The 22,501-nt window shown below is 31.8% G+C and overlaps 3 protein-coding genes across 4 annotated transcripts in view; 2 read left to right on the forward strand and 1 right to left on the reverse strand.

The window, feature by feature from the left end:
• Gbs-70e (Glycogen binding subunit 70E) overlaps positions 1-11,728 on the forward strand; it is a 29,432-nt gene extending 17,704 nt beyond the window's left edge. The window contains exons 3-5 of one of the 2 annotated variants that reach the window (XM_083093318.1): positions 2,765-3,286; positions 3,973-4,462; positions 10,028-11,728. In XM_083093318.1, the coding sequence (XP_082949444.1) occupies positions 2,765-3,286; positions 3,973-4,152 (702 nt within the window). In that variant the 3' untranslated portion in view covers positions 4,153-4,462; positions 10,028-11,728. Of the gene's footprint in view, positions 1-2,764; positions 3,287-3,935; positions 4,463-10,027 lie in introns of those variants that run through there. The other variant, XM_083093324.1, reaches the window with a different exon arrangement.
• Positions 11,729-13,321: 1,593 nt separating this feature from the next.
• On the reverse strand, positions 13,322-16,349 carry LOC145968089 (serine protease snk-like). Its single transcript, XM_083093337.1, has 6 exons — positions 16,242-16,349; positions 15,330-15,484; positions 14,775-14,884; positions 14,408-14,661; positions 14,079-14,248; positions 13,322-13,837 (listed from the first exon to the last, which is right to left on the reverse strand). The coding sequence occupies exons 1-6, from the start codon at positions 16,315-16,317 to the stop codon at positions 13,670-13,672; spliced, it is 933 nt and encodes a 310-aa protein (XP_082949463.1). The 5' UTR covers positions 16,318-16,349; the 3' UTR covers positions 13,322-13,669.
• A 2,507-nt stretch (positions 16,350-18,856) lies between these two features.
• Positions 18,857-22,452, forward strand: LOC145968043 (venom protease-like). The gene is made up of 6 exons (XM_083093250.1): positions 18,857-19,029; positions 20,066-20,335; positions 20,767-21,037; positions 21,343-21,608; positions 21,704-21,870; positions 22,203-22,452. Exons 1-6 carry the CDS (start codon positions 18,942-18,944, stop codon positions 22,383-22,385), a joined length of 1,245 nt encoding a protein of 414 aa, XP_082949376.1. The 5' UTR covers positions 18,857-18,941; the 3' UTR covers positions 22,386-22,452.
• Positions 22,453-22,501: the final 49 nt, after the last annotated feature.

Genomic DNA, 22,501 nt, shown 5'->3' on the forward strand with positions numbered 1-22,501 from the left:
GATTGAATTTTGTTATTTTTATATTTATATATTTAATATCCAGAGATTCGTTTCTCCTCAAGTTCCTAAGTAAAAAGAAACCAAAAAAAAATCTTTTTAATGCATAACTCGTACATCTTGTATCATGAATCAATGTTGTACTTTTTATTTAAAACACTAGTTAGTGAAATAATGCGCTAATATCTTGCTTTAAGATCTACATAAATCATGTGTTTGACGTGTGCGTTAGCATTTGCTATTTAATCATTTAACCTATGTTACATGAATATTAGTAAAAATGTAAATTGGATTTATGTCAAAAGTAAGTGCCAAGAATCACTTTATTTGATCCGTCTTACTATGCCAAAATACTAATAGTATTACCTTGTGGTTATTGTCAAAATTAAACTTTGTGGAATTTTTTGCTTAAAATTCAATTCACTCCACTAATATAATGCACTAATATAATGCAACTTTAATTGATATAAAAATGTTTTTTGAACTAAATAAAAATATTCTTCAAATGTTCAAGTTTTATATTCATTGCTCGCGAAATAAATAAATTTAAAAAATATAAAAAAAATAAATATAAAAATTAAATGAGGACATTTTCACGCAAACATGGCTATAAGAATAATTTTTAAAAATTATTTATTTTTCTACGATTTTGATGTTAAAATATTTTGTTTATTAATTGCTCTCAAAATATCTCAAAAAAGAAAATTCCGAATTTATTATTCGATTTATTATTTAATCTAAATAATTCGATATATTCGATATATTCGATATATTTGATTCGATATATTTATCTAAAACTAAAGAATATATTAAAACTTAATATTTCTTATAATACATTTAAAAGATTTAAGATCGAAACTAGCAAATAAGAAATTTCCGTGTTCTAATTGGCTATACGTTCAATGGAATTTTTACCTGCATTTTCTAATAGTTAACGGCTTAAAATTCCTATTTAGGCTACGTTTCGAAATGTACTCTCTGAAAAAAGTTTTATTCAATGGCCGTTCCGAACTTTTCCGATCCGCTTCGAGCATTTCCGATTGGTTCCGATCCATTACTCGAGAGCGTTCCAAAACTGAGAGAAAATGTTCGTGTTTCCTCCATTCATGTAAAATTTTCATCTACATTTTATGCGAGTAAACGCTCTCTCCTTCAATTGTGGGAGAGAGAAAGAGATCCGATATCGCTATCGCTCTCTCCTTCTAATGTTTAAGGCAGTCTTTTGTATAGGAGAATACGCAATCTATTTCTTTAAGTCTATGAGTAAACAACAAAGAAAAAAAATGACGAAGAAAACGAAAGTGCAAGTTGAAAATTTAATAAAAATTGAAAACTTCGTCGCTCCATTTTAAATTCAGCCGCTTTTGGAAAGAAAAGAAGAGTTAAAGGGATCCCTCATTGAACGGCGAACTCTTACACGATTACAGCGCCCTCATCTAATCCTCATCTCGTATCTCTCTCTATCACGTTATTTATAAAGAAGATGCACTGCTTTTTCTACTCTACTTTACCAACATTTTAGGTACATACGGACCGAAATTTTTGGGCATGTGCCATTTATTAATTAGACTACTAAACTCAATTTTCACAGTTCCTCAAGTTTTTATTGTGCAGTCCGCTATTGGATATGCTATTGTTTTATGCATAAAAGCTACAAAACATTTATACAAGGCTAATGTCTTTATGAGGTGATAGCTTTAGACGCCATGTTGATTTAAGAAGTCGATAAATAAATATATAATTTTATACTTTTTTTTCTTTCTCAGTATATAATCGGCTTCCCCATGTCCGTTTGCATCTATACTTCAACCGTAGAAAAGGATTTTTAATTCTATGTAGACAATAAAAAATGGCACATGCCCAAAAATTATAGTGTTTTGTCGATAAAAAAGATAGGTTGAGGGATCCCCTTAATAGATTTTTTTTTAATTACATCAAGTGTGTTCCAAAATTGGATTATTTTTCATGCAGCTTCGACTATTTCCCTTCATTTACCTTCCGTTTCTCTTAGCAACAGTTTTGGAACGCCTTAATTACTTTTTTACCTAGCCTTAATTATTTTTTTACCGTGCCTTGCCCTTTTACTATCACTTCTTGTTCGACTTTGATAGAGGGAAGTTGATATTTTGAAAGACTCGAATACGTGTGTGTCTTTAAAAGTGAAATTTTTTTATACAAATATTTTTTTATATATTTTATCAATATGTTACCAGAGCACTTGAAAGAAAAGTTACGCAAATTTCGTAAATCTAAGGTACGCTATAATTTGCAATATTACAATAAAACATATTATTTACACTCGTTTAAAAACTTATTTTACATTATATTTTTATACCGCGAAAATTCTTGCTAATTAATGTACATTAATCATGGATTTGTGAAAAGATAATATATTAAATTTTAATTATAGAAAGCACGTGGTAGCTACTCCGTATGACATTTTATTTCAAATTAATATAATACACACACACAATTATTTTTATTAGTATAATTAATAATAAACTTGTTCGATTGCAAGCAAATAATTTTTTTATATAGTTCGTTTGTATTGGCATGAAAAAAAATGTTTTCAATTACAGTTAAATTCATTTCACATACAAAGAGAGAGAAATAGAGAGAGAGAGAAAAAGAGAGAGAAAGCAAATTCTGAGTCATTTGGAATTATGAGTTATATCCGATAGAAACAGTGCATCCAATAATTTGTTCTCTTCTACTTTCTAAATTTTTTTCTTCTATCTTTCAATATTTCGTCCAATCTTTCGTGCAGATTCGCGTAATGTCAGAACCAAGCCACGTGCCACCACTGTGGAGCACGGCTTATGTGGCCGGCCTAACTGGAGGTCTACTCGGTTCGTCCAAGGATCAGAATCAGGATGCGACGCAAAACTCCACACCGCTCTGGCAAGTGACCTTCCCGCAACCGGCGAGTGACTATCTCGCCTTTCGACGTAAGCTCGAACAGGATAACGTCAGCTTGGAGAATGTAATTGTGCGCGAATCCGAGCAATGCTTGATAGGTACGGTAAAGGTCCGGAATCTGGCCTACGACAAGGAAGTCGTGGTGAGGGTCAGCAACGATTCCTGGGCCACTAACGAGGATGTGTACTGCATATACGTGGCGCAACGAGGGTCACCAGCTTCCTTCATACTCTACGACACCTTCCGATTCCGGCTCACTCTGCCAGTAGCGTCGAACGTTATCGAATTCTGTGTGCGATATCGCACCGACGGCAAGGATTTTTGGGATAATAATGAAAGCAAGAACTACGTAATTCGTAAGAAGCAAGAGGTAAATTTTTTATCCTCTTAACATGTTTGTTTTTTCATAAATTATAATGTACGAAAGATTCTCTTGATTCTTTTTAATTCAAATATATATATATATATATATATATATATATATATATATATATATATATAATTTAATTTAAATTAATTTTAATTGAATTAAAATTTTTTAATTTATAAATATATATATATAATTTTTATAAAATACACAGAGAAAAAATTTCTCAATATTTATCAAATATATATTGACTGATTCATGACGTCATTTCTATTTGTAAGTTTAGTAATGATGCACGATTTCTTGCCATGACTGATAGACTGACTTGATAAAAATTATTACGTGATTTTACTTACGAACATAAATATCAAAGGTTCTTCGGTACCTTCAAATATTTACCAAGTAGAGGCGATCCACGATTTATTGCCTTCCGAAGCTATTGAAGACTTAAAAGTCCTCAGAAATATTTTTATTCGAATGTCAACGTTTTTGCATAATATTCGCTGTTAAAATTATTTTTATTATTTCTTAAAAAAGTCAAATAAATACATTACGTGAAAAAAATTTTTGTTTCTTTATTATGTAAGTCAATATATTAAGTAAATTTCAATATATTAAGTAAAGAATCCCAAGAGATATTTTTCGATGCAAGCACATGCCAAAGGATTGAGACACGTCATACGCTTCAGCCTCGGGTAGCAGCTAAATGGCACGACAACATCCAGACGACGACATGCGAAGGGATCTCCGGTAACAACGAAAACGGCAACGTGATGCCACGCAACACGGAAGTCACCAGGCTCAACATGCGCACCTGGAGCGAATTCGCGTCCTGGCAGCACCTGGCCAACGACGCACCCTACTGGTGAATCCACCGACGAGGAAGCTGTGCCTCTTCGTCTCGATACGGATCAAGCTGTACGAACTACTCCAGTTTCTTCACCGGCAGTTTTGCCAAGACGAGACATCAAGCGGGACCATAAGCCGTAGGCATCTCATGGAACGCGAGTCACTTAGAGATGAGGGAGAACAACGAGAGAGGAGATCATCGCTGCGCGACGATCCGAATTGAGAACGAGGGAAACAAGAGCGCGCGTGCGGGAGAAAAACAATCGGTGGATGATAACGAACAGCGGAGCGGACGCAACGTCGAGCTCCTCGGATAATGCAATCTATACGGTAAACCCTGATTTTACTCTTATCTCCTTTTCGTATAAAAATACTTTGCCAAGTTTAATAAAGCTTATTTTTTCATGACGGATGAGAAAGAAGCTTATGCAGTCAATTGTTATGCCATTAATTAAATAATTTGCATATTAACTAATTTACATAATTATTGTGAACATAATCTTTTTACAATTAAGTCGGATAATAATTTTATTTTTACCGACAAAAAATATCTAACAGTATTTTTGTTTCATTTTTCTGAAATTTGATTAATTTACACGATCATTTTATGTATCTCGCTTTAAATAGATGGATACTAATAGATACATGAAAAAATTCGTTTCGGAAATGGAAGTTTTTAGTCTGACAAACATATCAAAATTTTATGGGTTTACAAATTTGATCAATGATTTTCGTACATTGCAATGCTTTTTGTCTTAAACCAAAGTCTTATTATTCCTCCTTTTGTATGCTTGAAACATGTATTATGAGCTAGTCCTTGCACGTAATGTGAAATAAAAAGAATAAGCGAGAGTCAGAGACTCGTTCGGCTCTGCTGGTTGATAAATGCTAAGAGATTGTAGAATCTGTAGTCATATATCAACAGATTATACTCGAATTTTCAATGCAACAGACATTGCAACAACATTTATATACTGCTTTTTAAAGGATAATATTTGATTATAATATTTGAATTTGATAAAGCATTATTTGCGAAAATATTACAAGAGTCAAATCTAACAAGCATCGAAAATAATTCTAATATGAAAGAGCATAATAAATAATATATTTAGAAAAAAACTTTAAAAAATATCGATAATAAAGATAATGACTCATATTAAAATATTAGCTAATATAACATTTTGAATTTAATGAAGTTTTTATTTAATTCATAAAACATATTTAATTTTTTTGTTTTTTGTAAAGAGACTTTTCTTGAATAGAAGCTTCAAAATTTAAAAGCTTACAATCTTTTTCCTATGCTATTTATTTTTTTAAACGTAAAAAGTACGGACAATTGTTGCCCAACACGTGACAAAAATTTTTCCAACTCGAGATTGGAAATTTATTTTAATTTCGACTTAAAAATAAAGTTTGTGACGCGCAGATTACGAATATGCAAATTTCCAGATGGATCGATTACCGTTCTAGGCTGATAAGAAAAATATTGTTTATAAAGATAAAAATTATATAAGTATATTTTTTATATTTTTGAGGGTAAAAATTAAAATTTTTATAAAGGAAAATTAAATAGTAACTCGATCCATCTGAAAACTTGCGTATTCGTAATTTACGCGTTACAAGCTTTATTTTAAGTCAAAAATGAAGTACTATCTCGAGTTGAAAAATTTTGGGCAACAGTCCTTGTGGGCGCTTGTTCGCACTCTTCAAGAAGAAAGATATGTTATATAATTCAGACTCAACAATGTGTAAAGTTCAAAGCTTGCAACTGGATTTCCTATGCCTTCACTTCTAAGAGATACATGTCATCTATTTGCGCTTTCTCTTTGCACGCAGACGGAATAGTACCATGCTCGCGGGAGCTATTATTAACCGACAAGTGCAACGTGCTTCCTTGAGGGTGGCTGCAAAAGCTCAAACGTTCTTTATTTTGCTATTTATCCGTTTCGGCGATTCGCAATCGCAATTACGAGGCCTGGAACGTCCATAGATATTACGTTCGCAAATTTTACGAATGTCTTTTTTAGCCATGCGAGTCGCAGATATGCTCACCGCTCCATGCTTGAAACTTTCTCTCTATAAATAACAGCCGACCGCCGACGTCGTCGTGTACGAGACGCGATAACAGACCCGACGCGACCGACAAGGAGTCGCGCGACTCTAATTAAATCGCCTTAACTAAAGGTTGTTACCACGCAATATGTGTGACGTACCGATTTCATGGCGCGCTCGGTCACGATATATCCTCTTTTCTCTCTCTCTCCCTCTCTATCTGTTTTATTTTCTCGCTTTTTTCTCTCTCTTTTGTCATGTTACACATGATAAAAGGGATGTAACAAATAATGGAAGGATTATATCTCGCAAATGTAAAAGATATTTCTTGGAACGAGCCATTTTTTGAAACCAATTAAGAAGGAGGCGCTATTCGTGTGAATTGACGAATAAAATTTGGCACTTCTTATAAATTCGAATAAATTTTGATTTTATAGAATTTGAATCTCAAACTCTTCTCTTAATTATCGAGATATTTGAAATATGTTTATATATATATTTTATATATATTTATATATATATATATATATATATATATATATATTTATATATATTTATATATATTGAAAATGAATGAAAATTGAAGTGATACAAAAGGGAAGATCCTTTTGCCTTAATTTGAATCAGTTTAAATAGATACATTATTCGAGAGAAATTCAAGTTGGATAAATCTAATGAGTAAGCGAAATATTAATCTCCCTTCGATAAATGTTATATAAATAACACTGAAATCACGAGTGAATGAAGGGGAGTCCGTCTCCCATGTGATATCACCAGAGTGATAACTTTACTCCTTTTTCTTGATATAATGTATATTTCTCATATACATATACATATTCATTCATCATTCTGTCAGGCGAGTTTCCCGAAGTTTCTTCTCTTCTCCCTGATACCGATAGTAATGACTTTGCTGCATTTCCCATTTAAATTCAGCGTTAACCATATTCCACTTTGCTATGCAAATCTGAGAAACGTCACTACTCATAGGTCATGGAGACCTCGTAACAACATTCGAAGCTTAACGGCAATATCTGACGGCAAGGTCTTGGGGAATATTTTCAGGGCCAAAAGAATATAAAGTGGTCCTTGACACACTGCCAAGCACATCCTATGCGCTATTATAAGTATAACGAACGAAACGGTTCTTTACAAGCGCAAGACCTCCTCGACACTGATCTGTCTAGCCTGAAAATTACAATAAAACGAGCAAAACCAAGACAAATTCGCGCTCAGTTTGACTCGTTCGACAACGTCGTTCATTCGAGAGTTTGCGAAACTCGACCCTGGTGCTAACGCGTTAACCTACTTTGTGCGATGTCGCTAAAATCAGTCTATATTTACCAACACAACGCTCTTTCCCGTGATGTCATTTGGCAACGAATGGAACAGGTGGCTTTAATGCCCGCGTTTTTAGACATCGCGACGGGAGAGCTACAAGCCGCGACAAATCACAGACGATGTGCATTGGTTGCAATTGTAGAAAATTGCTCGCGCAATTTGTTGATTTGTGAACTTGCAACATTTCACGACTGAGATATTTCCGATTTGATGAATAATTTAAACTTTGCGTTCTCATATCAAGATTCTCCTGTCACACATGTACGTTTTTAATAACTAATGTGATGCGCGCTACTTTTTTTTAATAAAATTATAATTTTATTGAGCATTTTTATGGACTTTTTATAGATAATAAATACGTGAAAGAAAAAAATTTATAAGCATATATAAATTTAATATTAAAAATATAAAATATATTTTTAATTATTACTAATTATTATGTATCTTTTCATTGAAATGCTAGAGAAATTATTATATTTTTTCCTGATTTTTATCATGGCTCGTCATTGCTTTATACAGAAAAAAATTTAATAGCCTTATATCTTGTGTCGATCGTATTCGACCGACACAAAGTTGCTTTACACGAAGTATTTAACGACTTAACCCTTTCACTCCTATAGGGACATATATGTCCCGGTGATATCTCATAAAAATTTTGTTCGTCTTATACTTGTTGAATCTTTTTTCTCAATTTTTCTCAATTTTTCTCTAACCCATAGAATTATAAATTTCCAAAAATACAAAATCAGGAGTGAAAGGGCTAAGCGAATGTGTTATCAACGTAGAATTATAAGATGTTTTAAAATTAAAATGCCTTGTTCACCTCCATAAAATGGTTCACCTTGTTATTGTTCATCATGTACGTATATCTATCTATGGGGATAAATACAGGGTGCGTCAAAATCTACATTTTTTTCTTCGTTTTCTTCAACAAAACTGGACAAAAATTCGGAATTTTAAATTCTTACTAAGCGAAAAATTTTGCTAATTAATAATACGATATTAATACTAATTAATAATATGCGATTAAAATATATTATTTTATTTATTATATTATTTATATTATTATTTATATTTATATATATTAATTATATTTTTTGGTAATATATATTATCAAAATTATTTTTGTCGATTTTCGTTAAGATATTATTGCGAATTATTTTTTCCTCAATGATATCGACGTAATACAAAGTATCTACATTTGCAGAGATTATACAGTAGTATCAGAGTATCCTGCGTTATTTATTGATGATAGATATTAAATAAACGACCTTTCAACTTTAAGATGCTCGATCTAAAAATTATCACCTTTTTTAAGAATTTGTATACATGATGCAATTTCGCATGAAATAATTAAATCTCTACATTTTGTTTTCAAGTAACAACATGATCCGATAAATATAAATTGAAATATAATTCTCGGTAAATCCCAGTATCATTCGAGTTGCATACGCACGATAAGAGACTGCAGGAGTTACTTTAATCCTCAAAGTGCATCAGAGAATTGAACCCTCGAGTGTCTTTATCTATGCGTCTCTCGACATTGAAACACTTCAGCAACGGTCGATATCTTCGCACGGAGAAAATGTGCGCGACTTCTGAGATATCCTGTAGATGTTTGAGACGCGGTTGGTGAGAAGTGGTGGCGCAGAATCATATATACGCACCGCGTGGTACCACGCCTTATGAACACAGAAAAGAGAGAGAGAGAGAGAGAGAGAAAGAGAACGAAAAAGAACAGAGAAAGAATTTTAAGACGTCTAGACGCGTGGGACGGACCGGAGTAATCTCAACTCTCATTGCTTGCTTACTTGTTCGCTTATTCGCGATGTTTGCACACGTTTGTACATACGTACGTGCACGAGACGCGCATTCCGATTCCGGTAAAGTTTTCGTTATTGTTAACCGGTGTTGGAAATCACAATCAATCTGTCGCGAAACTTCAACGTATTTCAATCCCGTCGTCAAAAATTAGCCGAGAGCATGGAGTATTTTTAATAAATTAAATCTGAACCAGTCTCTCTGTAACCAATTAATCTTTTTTTAATGATTATGTTACTTTATTATATAATTTTATTTCAACATGTATCATAAATTATATAGAAAGATATAGATTTTGATATTAAAAAAAAATAAAATAAATGTGTTTTACCTTCTATAAAATGATTCAAGCACGTTCATTATGCATGCAAATCTATTTATGGGGAAATAATGTGTCAAAATCTAGATTTAAAAAAAAATTATATTATGTGTGGTTATTAATCAAATTTCAAAATTTCTTACAATTTAGTGTAATAATATACTGTGCATTTTAATTTATATAAAAATTCACCGAACTCTTAAATTTTTTTATGGATATTATTTTTTCTCTTTATATATAACATATATACTTAATTTTGTTGGAATTATTCATTCAACAAAGCACTATACTTTCGACCTGTTTATATAAATGGAATTTGAATGGAATAAAATTATTTATTGTATTTTGCATTTTTGTCTTTCTAGATCCTAGCATCCACATTATCATACAACCGGATCATCAAGGTCATCCTACGTCCGTCTCCAGCGCGCCAGTTCATCGGCACGAACATCGTCGTCGCACATTATCTTCTCGAACGTCCTCTTCTTCTTCCTCTACTTCCTCATTCCTGAGATTTTCGATCCGCCTACGGATTCAAGATAGTCGGTCGCGGTTGAGCTTCCAGATCGAGTCGATCAAATCTTGCTCGTTTCGTCATGTCAGCCAATATTATAATCCTGTAAGTTATCTCCACTTTTTCCCTTGTATATTTTTTTCTTTTTTTCTCTCTATCTCTCTTCATCTTTGGCGCCCTTAACACGATCCTTTCTGCGGAATACAGATCCTCCACCAGCTGTGTCCATTATTTTATGAGTATAACGGAACATGTTTCAGTAAAGGTAAAACAGTTGCAAGATTACAAACGCGATATGCCTTGGTATGGTGTGGTTATATAGACGTTTGTTTCGTAGCGCCAATATGTGCAGCTCATCGTCCAGACACATGAATATCTAAAAGATGGTCTACGTGTGTTTGTATCAGAAGTGTTTTAGGCCTCGTCTCTGGGTTATTATCATATAGAATGCTTTTCATTTAGCGACATAAATCCACACAAGCGTCATTCAATTTTTGTTATTCACTGGATGTTGAAAAAAGACAGAGTGACGCTTGTGTCGACTCGTGTCGCTAAGCATCCATTCTTGAGTGATGTTACATTACTCCAACATTTTATTAAATGTTAAAGAATTATACTATTAGCAATTACAAGAAGTTTTTTGCGATCGCGAAGAAGCGTAGCATGCGTTCGCAGTCGACGTTAATATTATCAGCGGAAAGCGATGAAACAATAATTATCAGCAATTTTTATTCTACTATCATTTTATTCTCTAACTGGTGCTATCTCTGCCGTTTCCCTTACAATTCCTCTTTTCTTCTGTGTATTATTTCTCGCGAATAGAGGGTAAATTTAATTTCGCACGGTGAAGAAAGTTTCAGCAATCATTGTCACATTATTAAAATATACGAATCAAGGAGATTGAAATATACGATATACTTTGTAAGATATTACACTACTAATCTCCTACCGTGCAATTATTTACTTCTTTCGGGGTTTTTATTTATCACGGATTATTTTAAGACAGATTTATATTTTATATGTATGAATATATGATGTATGTACAGAATTATATATGTATACGTAGGTACATGTGTATACACATGTGCTACATGAGATCACATTACTCGCTCAATACTCGCTCGAATCGACGCGTATTTAAGCAAAGGCTCAAGAATTAATAAGAAAATCGCGAACACAGAAACGCATCGACAAACCGTTCGATTATGTTACATGCGTACTAATGGACACTGAAACGCTACATAATACCGGTCATTAATTTGTAATCTACAATAAGTGTAATTCTCGATAAAAAGAAAACGATACATATATGAGCCGAATCTTCATATGTCAAATATTTTTCTTCTGATGTATATCTGAAGGATCGGTTCACTTTTCCTCGAGTATTTACAAATTAGTGCGATCAATGCGGCTTTGAAGTATCGTATAAAGATAAGAGAGTGGAACACGAATACTTGCGAACATACGACGCCTTTCTGGCATTGAACTTTTCTATCGCCGATCAGTTCTTCAAGTTCTTATCTAACAAGCTTCTGTATAAGAAATTGAGAGTTAAATCTTTAAAATCATTCTTGACTTTCTTCCGACATGCGCATTCAAAGTGCTGTCAAGCGCTTCAAAGTCTCTGCTTTTCTTCAAGCTTCTCGTTTGGTATATCTCTCTAGTGTATGCGGCTGGCTCGTACGAAGATACAATGTACGTACACCTGTTACTCTAATCAATCGCGTTATTAAACGAAAGTACTTGAATACTTAACGATTTGAGTTTTGCTTTTGGAAATGACAGAGCGGCCAGACAAAGACATGTCATTATCACTTTCGCGATGAGAGAGTACTTTGCATTGTAGAACTGCGTACCGGAAAAAGTATCGAGAGGATCGTGAGAGATGATTGTGAAAGCTCTAGCTAGTCATTCGGTTAGGCGTCATTGTACGTCTTCTATATCGGGCTTTCATAGCAACATCGAACCTGCTTTCTCTGCTTATAGAGATTCTTCTAAGTGGATAACAAGAGTTTCACTTGCGCGTTATGCCTTTTCAGTGAGATAGCTTTTAACATCGAATCTTTCAACTTTTGTTGTATTAGCTTTCATTAGATTTATTATGTTCTTTTTAGGATCAATCTATCGTGTAATTCAAAGCGAATATGAATGAAAGTGTAGATGATGGAGATATATAATGTTCTCTAATCTAAATTATTCTCTTTTATATTTAATTGCTTTTCATTATATTAATTTGATACTGCAATACTATTTAATCAAGTCTATGAAGTAACACGTTATTATATATTATGTGTATGTATATAATATTAGATTAACAATTGAATGATCAATTGCAATGATCAATTGAGTTTAAAAGAGAGTAATTTTGGAACAAGAGAAATGAATATATCTCCTTCATTTATGCTGTATGTCAGATTTTTAAATAATTTCTTTTTTAATATCATTAAGTTTTTTAGCAACATATATTATTATCATTTTTTTAATTATGAATGACTTATAAATCGATATTATTCTCTCTTATTCTAATTTCTAATTCTTTTCTTATCTACTGTTTGCTCTTCTCTTTTTTTCTACAATCTAGAATTAAAAGCAACTTGCGAACAAGTATACGTGTATGGAATGTGTATGAAATGATTGTTATGATGGTTCGATTGCTGTTACAAAGAAACTAGTTTGTGTATCCGTAATGCTGCTCCGGATCGAGTCCGTGTCCGTTCATCGAGTATCGCTAATCGATGTAACGAGCGTTCACGTGTATACATATGCGTATGAGTGTACATTTTCTTTCGAGAGCCGTAAGACTGATAACTTAAATCACGTACATAATGTATATAATAAACATACTCAAGCGTAAGAATTTTAATCGTGTGTCTCGATGAAAGTTTTAAGTATCTTATCATACTCGACAATTACCGGGATTTCTCCTAATAGGCAAGCCACATCTCTGTATATTTTTTTTATTATGTAAGTTCTCGTTTCCTTTTTGCGTATTTTTAATTCCTATTTGTAACATATCGTCTACGTATACTCGATATATATATAGCATCTGTTAATGTTATGATGTGACACCTTTTTCACGTCGTTATCTGACAAACATGATTTGAATATTAACTTTGCAGCATATATTAGTGATTATTGCATACAATATTATTATCATCATTGTTGGTTGTTATATATTTAAGATATGTTCCCTGTATAAAATGTATAAGTTTTGAAAATGTTTATTATAATGTGGTTCGTACATATATATATATATGCGTTTGGGTACCGAATTGTACATATCAATGAGAATGATTATTATCCTTTTGCAATAAAAATTATAACAATGTAAATAATATACGACCAGATCTTTTTTATCTTTATCATTTTTCATTTTATTTTCCTCGTCATCTATGTAATTTTGCACAAAACTATCTTTCGACAATTATTCCTTGAAACTGTCGGAATTAAAGTTGGAGATTGACATTTGATGATATCTCTCGATCTAATTTTTTTATGGCCAAACAGTATTTTCGATCCAATCGAGATAAGAACTAATTCTAGTATAAATCGCGGGGGAAGCTTTAAAAGCGCAAAATTTTCCGAAGCTTGTCACACCCACGATACTGTACATACAGTAAGGTTCCGCAAGAACCCTTTGCAATGGACCACCGCTGTCACCCTATATATATAACATGAAATTAAATTATCAATTCAAATCTTTTTTAAACTTGTACATGTATATATGTATATAGAGTATCTCTCTAAATTATTATAAAAAAATTCATCCAGAGATGGAAAACAATTCTTTTTGTCAAAAGAAAAATGAATTGATTCAATTTAAGAAATGCAAGTAATATCTCCAAAACCTTTTGTAAAGAGACAAAAGGCTTGAAAATAATTTCGAATGTTTAACTGCACACCTGACAGGTGTCTTTTCCGCCTTCCATTATGCCGGCACAAAGTAAACCTTGTATCAAACCATCAGGCAGCCCCCGTGTACCGAGATCCTCGGCGTAACTTTTTTTACAGTCGTCCTCGGATATGTAATTCAACTGAACCTTCATTAATTCGTTGCTACCGATATAAGAATCTGCACAATATTTTATATATATAATATAAATATCTTATGTAATACCTTCCAATATATATATAAAACAATGAGTAATATTATAATAAATTAATATAAAATAATTTACTTTATAAAATATTAAAATATAAAAGAGGAAAAAAATATTTGAGAAATACTGACCGTAAGAGGTTTTCCCAAATCCAGAAGCGATAGCGCTTTTGCCCGGTATTTGCGAGTTTACTTCAAGACACGCGGGTCTTACTCGAGGATTCAACTCTAACGGTCGATCGAGTTTAAGTAATGCTATATCGTGATACTTAACCCAAGGCTTGTAATCCGGATGCTGAATTCTTTCCGTGATGTACCTCTCTTGCATGACATCGCCTGGAGTTGATAAATCAATCAAGCCGACACGTACTTTGATCGCAGGACCTCTGGAATAAAACAGATAGATAATATTAAGAATGACATTTTTTTATATTTTAATTTCAAAATTTATGATAATAAAATGAATATGATAGAATAACTGTAAGAGTAAAATTATTACTTATCCGGGGATTCCAAACAGTGAGCCGCTGACAGGATAAAATTCTCCGAAATGATACTTCCTCCACAATCCCAGGACATCGCGTCATTCTTGCCATAACCGATCACCGCCTGCAATAAAAATGATATTTTGTCAATTAAATATTGAATCACAATACATGGAAACCTAAGTATGTCACGTAGCAGTGGACTTTCCAAGCTACCTTAAACTGGAACATGTAGAAAAAGAACATACTAAAATATATTTCTTCCTATATAATGCTAAGATAAAAAAAATAAAATTATTGTATAAAATAATCTCGTATTTTATTTTATTTTATTTTAATTTTTGTGTTCTCTTTTTTTGTAATTTATAAAATATTCTTTAATTTATATAAAAATATTCTATATAATATTGTTTGTATAACACAATTATGAGTTAATGATATCATCGTTGATTCAATTATAATCAATAAAGATGATTTCCTTATCTATGCATTTCTTCCTCGTACTGATAATTATAATCACGGTTTTTCTATCGATTCTGTCAATAACACTTTTGTATATTTCTTCTTACCATGTGCGGAAATTCCGCGAGTTTTGCTGGAATTCCGCCGATGATAAGAGGCGTCTCAATAATCGCGCAACGAGACACTTTATTCGAGCCAGCATTGATTCGCAAAGTCGGCGAATTCTCGGTTTCGTAAACCAGATCGGCGTATTCTTTGCATTCTATGAAAATACAAGATGTGAGTAAGAATTATAAGAATTATGTAAATAAGTAAAACAGACGTCACAATGATGTCTGACGAAAATAGTGGAATTACAATATAGAAAACTATAATTATAAGAATACACAGAAATTATTCATTTATACGAGCAACTGTCTCCTAAAGTGCGTAGTTTATCGAGTTAGTCATACGTCATGACTATTTAATCACGCATCTACTACGAAATGCACGATTATTTATACATATATTGATGTAAACGAGTTATGCGTATTTCCTCAATCAAATCTTGCATAATAAAAATAATTTTTGCAAATGCTTTCGTAATTTACAATATTGCGTTTTAATAAACGTAATTTACAATATTGTGTTTTAATAAACGTAATTTACAGTATTGTGTTTTAATAAACATTAGATTTGTCATGAAATTTTATTAAAGCACTTGTAAAATATAACTTATATAGTGTACAATAACTCTTTTACATATAAATAAAATTAGAATCAAATTAGAATAAAAGTTTATCTTTGGATTTTTTTTAATTAGCTAAATAGAAAATTAATAAATGTTTGTTTAGTTTCCTATTTACAATTATAATTACTACATTTAATATTAAAAATTAAAGTGTTACGATGATTTTTCGTTCACAATTTCTGTCTGAGAATCTAGGACACATCGCATCAAGATCATGATTTGTATGCGTACACTCAAAAAAATTCCCTCGAATTCGATTGTGAATATAACAAGAAGAGTTATCACTAACTTTCTTCGCTTTTTCGCGCTGTAGAATTTCTGAATAAGATGACAACGAATAATACGATTGCAAACTTCTCGTACATATTGTGAGTCTAATACACAACGTATCGATGCCTTCTTTGAACAAAGGCCTTCATAGCAAATTCTCGCTTTTAAGTGTGTTGGATAATGCGTAACGAAATGCACACGATGATGGTTGTTCGTTAACGATCAGTAATCCGTAAGCTGAGATGTCATTAATATGATATTGTCGAAATTATATAGCCAATGATGTATCCTCTTGATTTTCTCCAAGAAATACTTCTTAAAACATTTGCATCTATTTGCGATAAGCAAATATTGCATTTTAATAATGGATGACTATTTCATAGTCATCCATTTCATAGAAAAATTAACGTTTTTATATTTTAATATATACAGTGTTTAGTATTTTTGCGCCATTTAATTAATTCAGAAACATGCTTATTTTTATTACTTAAACATAAATTATCTTGCACACATTTGTACACTTTTTTATGCTATTATATATACTAAAAAAATAAATATATGGCTCTAGAAATTTAAATAAATATATAAGAGGAATAAGGCAATAAGAGCCAGCGCAGGTTTTATATATCACTATTATATATCTTTTCAGAATGCATAAATTCTATAATATTCGATAGTTTAATTTATTTTTCGCAGAAATATTTTTTATGCAATACAGTCTCTTATTTTTTCACGAAAAATCATCAATATTTGTGTAATCGCAAAATAATTATCTTTATTTATTAATTAAATTAATATTATTTATTTATTAAATTAATAACAGGACTATCGTATTAATTTCTTCTAACTTGCAAATTAATATTCGAATCAACGCTACATCCCTGGATGTGCGGACGTGGTCCGCTCATAATGACATACCGGCTTTATTAAAGCTAACGGGTTTCTTACAGCAATATCGATCGCAATGAACCGGATTGGATTTGTCTTACGGTCTATTAAGTTCTATTTACTGATATTATTTCTAAAGTGTCAAAAAATATGTAGAATCTCTACAAATTTATCTTGATCTATTTATACAATTGTTTTAAAATATGTATAATATTCTTATAAAATTCGAATTCGTCGGCTAGCAATATATTTTCTTTTTAATATATAATATTTACTTTAATTCTGCTAAATATATTAATAATTTAAATTAAACAAATATTAAAAAATTTAATGCCATAAACTGTAGCAGATGTAATTTTTCAATTATTACTTTATCGCAAGCTTTCGACTAGATTGATTTGGCAATTTTTTATATCATAAGCGGAATAACTCGAGTTTATTTGAAATGTAATTTTTAAAGATGTAATAAAATTGATAAATCTTCTCTACGCGAATGTTGCTTTTCACTTTGTTATCAGTCAACTTTATAATCAGCTATCAATCGATATCTTCAATAATTATGCTATAACAGTTTGCAAGTAGTAATATTATACTACGTAACATTGCAAAAATCAATAACATACTTCATAAGAGCAATTATAATGCTCTGATATGCAAATATTACAGATTAATATCGCAAATATTAACTCCACAACAACTACTATCTCTATATTTATATGTATAATAGTAAATGATATTTTATTTAATATAAATATATTTACATAATTTATAAAAAATTTACTTATTTAATTATTGTTGCATTCATCGCGCACATTAAGAATATTTATCTACCTACGGAATTTCCATAATTATTATATAATTTGTGTATGAATCTATTGATAAGATGTAATTGGAGCAAATTTATTGCAAAATTTATAAATAAACATTTATTAAACGAAGAACATTTAATAAATTATATTTTTAACCTGCTAATGTAAATTATGCAAGCGTTCATATATCTTGATGAATAAAAGAAATTAATAATCATAATAAGATCTAGAAAGCTTTGAAAAGTTTTAATTAATCAACAAAGATTATAAAATATATATTTATTCTTGCAATATGACTGAATCATCCTCACTGTCTGAATGTAAAATAAACTATTTCGATATCTTTATATCTTGTATCAAGATTTTCCCGTTCAGAAACTTAATAAACTCGCTTTTATTGATTTATTGACGATACTGTTCAGTCGCTCACACTATGAATTATTAATATATATTTTAATTTATATTTAATTATATCAAAACATTAAAAAAATATTCAAAATAGAGAAAATTCATACAATATCAAGATGCCCAAAATATTTAAAATCGATGTAATTCAGTCAAATTCAAATTTCGAAAATAATTTGTTTGTATCATAATGTTTGATACTTAATTGCTAATAGCAATAAGTAAGATATATTTCAAAAAGTAAAATTACCGGAAAATCACATCAATTTCGATTCTCGTTACAAATCAATTACGACACGTGAATAATTGCCCCGCATAATTAATTGTTTCCCGCATTCATTTGAATGCATGTTGCTGAAAACACGAAACGAGATTCCTTTGAAAAAATCGCATCATCTCGCGAGGAATCGCATCCCACTCACGCTCAGCTAACCGGCTTATTGCAAAGTGTATGACCTCGCTATTATGAGACCATGGAATAACATGGTGGGGACCATGAGGAAACTCGGAAACCAGCGAATACGAGTGGACTGCCGAGTTAGATGAGATATATCTTGCGTCGCGGCCGGTACGCGAGACCAGACGAAGAGACCGCGTGATCAAGGTTGTGATCAAGAATGTCACAGAGCATGCTGGTCGCTTCGCCGTTATTATTGTTGGTGTTAGTGTCGATCCTGTTGCCGACACATGGAAACGATATGGGAGGTGAGTATCAGTTCTTTTCGCTAAAAATACAAATTCCTGTTTGAAACGAACGTCAAACGCATTTTTTGCGAATAAAAAGAAGATTGCTTTATCCCGAAAAAATTCCACTATTAGCATGTAATTTTGTAATCATATGAAGTGATTATATGATCATACATTCACAACAACAATCATCATTGATATAATTACTTGTTTATTTGATTGTAAGTACTCATTTTTTATTTATTCAAATAAAAAAATTAAAAAATTACCTAAGAATAACGTCTCAAGCATCAATTTTTATTTTTACATTTATTTTTAATATATCCTGTCATGCAAATTAACCGATACAATAATTTAACAACCGCAAAGCAAGCGTAGAAATATTTCCATCATCGGAAAAAACCTTAAACCTATTATAGTATACATATTAAATGTTTCAATTGTGAAGATATTAGATAAATTGACCTTACAATTCTTGTTGACAAAGATAATAGGCCTCTAATATGTATATGTATACTATAATAGGTTCAAGGTTTTTTTTCCAATAAATATAATTTTGTGTATGTACTTCTTATTAAGAACAATTCTCTTCAATTGCCTGTGATAATCGTTAAATTGTTCGTTAGATTATTCTGAACTCAGAAAAAGAGAGCAATATATAACTGTTGACATTTGAGTTATTCATAACTTTTATAAATGATCTTAAATGTGTGTGTGTGTGTGCAATGATATAACTGCGTATTTTTATCAGACCATTATATAAACGCATTTGTAAAATATAGTTTAAATAATAACACAATACGATTTAAAAAGAGTAAACGGAAGTTTCACATTTATATTCCAACTTATCTATCTTTTCCAATGATTTACTATACGACAACAAATAACCGTATTGAAATTTTTTAATTTTAAATTTTATTGCGCTTAAACCGAGAAGTATAACTTTCAAATATGTATATATATATATATATATATATATATATAGATCCATATTTTTAATAAAAACTTATAATACTTCATACACGCACATGTGCGCATCTCTTATAATTTTCAGAAGGATGCAATATCGATAATTCAGGCGAGCAAGGTATATGCAAGCTTCTGCGAGAATGTTCAATCGTTTACGAGCAATTGTTGGCTGGCAAAATGCCGGAAAATATTTGCGGCTTCTCAGGTTTTGATCCGATAGTCTGTTGCCCGACAAAAGCACGTGTTACCACCAGATCATCGCTGACACCAATACCACAAACTACCGAAATAATTCGAACGGACGACGTGCAACCTTTGAAGCTGGATGGCAGTAGAGGCTCGTTAGCGCGAGCAAGTAAGTGGGAATTCCTTCTCTAATTTTCTAATCTAAATGGATTCTAATTAGAAACGATGAATAATCTCTTAGCATAGCATTTTTCAAATCTGACATTGTTTATCTCATCGTAGTTGTACTTTCAGCGCTTCATAAAATGCTAAATCACATATGCTAAATCAATGTTTTCCGTAAATCTATACCAAAAATTTTAAGAAAATTCATTATTTCTAACTTAATATTTAAAAAATTGCATTGATGACATAATCAAGTTGTATAAATACATATTTCTATAATAAATTGAAATATATTAATTTAAATGTCTAGAAAAGAGACAAGATAAGAAGCTGATGATTCGTCAAGAGAACGAAAGAAGCGATGCAGTTTTAAATGTAGCTTCAGCTTGAAACTGAACATCCTTTCAAGTCGACATAATCTCCTCTGTTTCTCAGAATGCGCGGAAGCCGCAGAAGCTGTCTATGGCTTGGAACTACCACCTATTCCGGTCATTAATCGAAGACCCGTCAATGTATCGCGTTGCGCCCTAAAATCGCGCAAGCTGATCATCGGTGGCGTCAAAGCCGATCCGAAAGAATTTCCGCATATGGCAGCCGTTGGTTTCACCAACAAAAGAAGCCAGGATATCGCATGGAATTGTGGTGGCAGCTTGATTTCCGCTAAGATCGTCTTAACAGCGGCACATTGCACTTGGAATCAAAACTGGTAAAAAAATCCAAAAAGTTTTTATTTACCTTTAGAAAATTAATGAAGAAAAAGTGATCGAAGATACTTTTAGTATTCTAGTAAAATAAAAAATAGCTTTCTCTTTCTCTCTTTCTCTCTCTCTCTCTCTCTCTCTCATCGTAACAACTATGCTTCTCAATCTTTTTTTATTCATAATCCTTCAATCAGTTTCTTCGAATCAAAGCACTACTGTTTTTTTTAATCATGTGAACGATTTAAAATGATAATATATTTTTTATTGTTATTTTGTGAACGCATACTTCAATTTTTATTTGCTTAAAAAGGGGAATCGCGACATGGGTGCGAGTTGGTGATCTGAATCTTGTAGAAACGAATGACGACGCGATGCCGCAAGATATTAAAATCGCAGAAAGAATAAAGCATCCTAAGTACAAAGGTCTGTCAGTGTACAATGATATAGCTATACTACGATTGGAAAAAGAAGCTGACTATAATGCCTGGGTGAGACCAGCGTGCCTTCCGGTTGATTTGCCTGATATTGGCACGGATAATAAGGCCGTTGCTAGTGGATGGGGTTTAGTTGATTGGTGTAAGATCTTTAAAAAAAATTATAATTATAGATTTTATAACTATATACATGTATATATGTATATGTAAATTAATAGATCGTAATATATTCTGCAGCTGACGACACAGGCTCAAACAATTTACTGAAAGTAACGCTCAAACTGGTCGGTCACGCAACTTGCAATGCGAGCATTTCGGATGGCGGCACTAGTGCACAGCTTCCATTCGGCATAGTCGACGAGTCGCAACTATGTGCGGGGGAAGTAGGAAAAGATACTTGCCAAGTAATATATTTTCCTTCATATTGAAAACTTTCTTCTTCCTAATGGGAGCTTCATTTTAACTAAAGAAACCCTTATTCCCTTTTCTTTATTCTTCTTTTTTTATTTCCCTTACAGTCGTTCGTATAACTATTAGTTAAATGAATCACTTCGTGATTTAACTAATTTCTCTTTAATTTTATTTATATTTATAAGCAATAAATTAGTCAATGTTTAATTAATTTATTTTTAATTTTAGCTGAATTTATCCATAAATATATTATATTATTTTTATGATAAGTTAAGCAAAATTTGTGAAGTGTTAATCGAATGGATTTTTGTTTGTAATTATAAAGGGTGACAGTGGAGGACCACTCGCTATCTTTAACAAGGATCATGATTGCATGTACAACATAATCGGAATTACTAGCGTTGGACGATACTGCGGCAGCATCATACCTGGCGTGTACACTCGAGTCTACAATTACATCCCCTGGATAGAGAGAGTCGCGTGGCCGGAGTACTTTTCAGACAATTAATTTAAAATTATTTTTTTAACGTAAATGTATTGTTTTTTATATAGGAAATATATGCTTTTTTACACGATGCAGTTTGTAGTGATTGTAATTTTTTTTGCAATTTTATGAAACAAGTT

The sequence above is a fragment of the Camponotus vicinus genome, unplaced genomic scaffold (genome assembly GCF_025532165.1).
Source record: "Camponotus vicinus isolate PSW18456_S1 unplaced genomic scaffold, iyCamVici1.0 SCAF_1, whole genome shotgun sequence".
NCBI lineage: Eukaryota > Metazoa > Arthropoda > Insecta > Hymenoptera > Formicidae > Camponotus > Camponotus vicinus.

What these genes read in the sequence shown, in the direction of transcription:
- LOC145968089 (XM_083093337.1), bottom strand. Translation starts at nt 16,317, where the DNA reads ATGTACGAGAAGTTTGCAATCGTATTATTCGTTGTCATCTTATTCAGA. An exon ending in TCGCGGAATTTCCGCACATG is followed by an intron (nt 14,885 to 15,329) that starts GTAAGAAGAAAT and finishes TTTTTATTGCAG; the next exon opens with GCGGTGATCGGTTATGGCAA. An exon ending in ATTTGGGAAAACCTCTTACG is followed by an intron (nt 14,249 to 14,407) that starts GTCAGTATTTCT and finishes AATATTGTGCAG; the next exon opens with ATTCTTATATCGGTAGCAAC.
- LOC145968043 (XM_083093250.1), top strand. Translation starts at nt 18,942, where the DNA reads ATGTCACAGAGCATGCTGGTCGCTTCGCCGTTATTATTGTTGGTGTTA. An exon ending in ACATGGAAACGATATGGGAG is followed by an intron (nt 19,030 to 20,065) that starts GTGAGTATCAGT and finishes TATAATTTTCAG; the next exon opens with AAGGATGCAATATCGATAAT. An exon ending in AGGCTCGTTAGCGCGAGCAA is followed by an intron (nt 20,336 to 20,766) that starts GTAAGTGGGAAT and finishes TCTGTTTCTCAG; the next exon opens with AATGCGCGGAAGCCGCAGAA.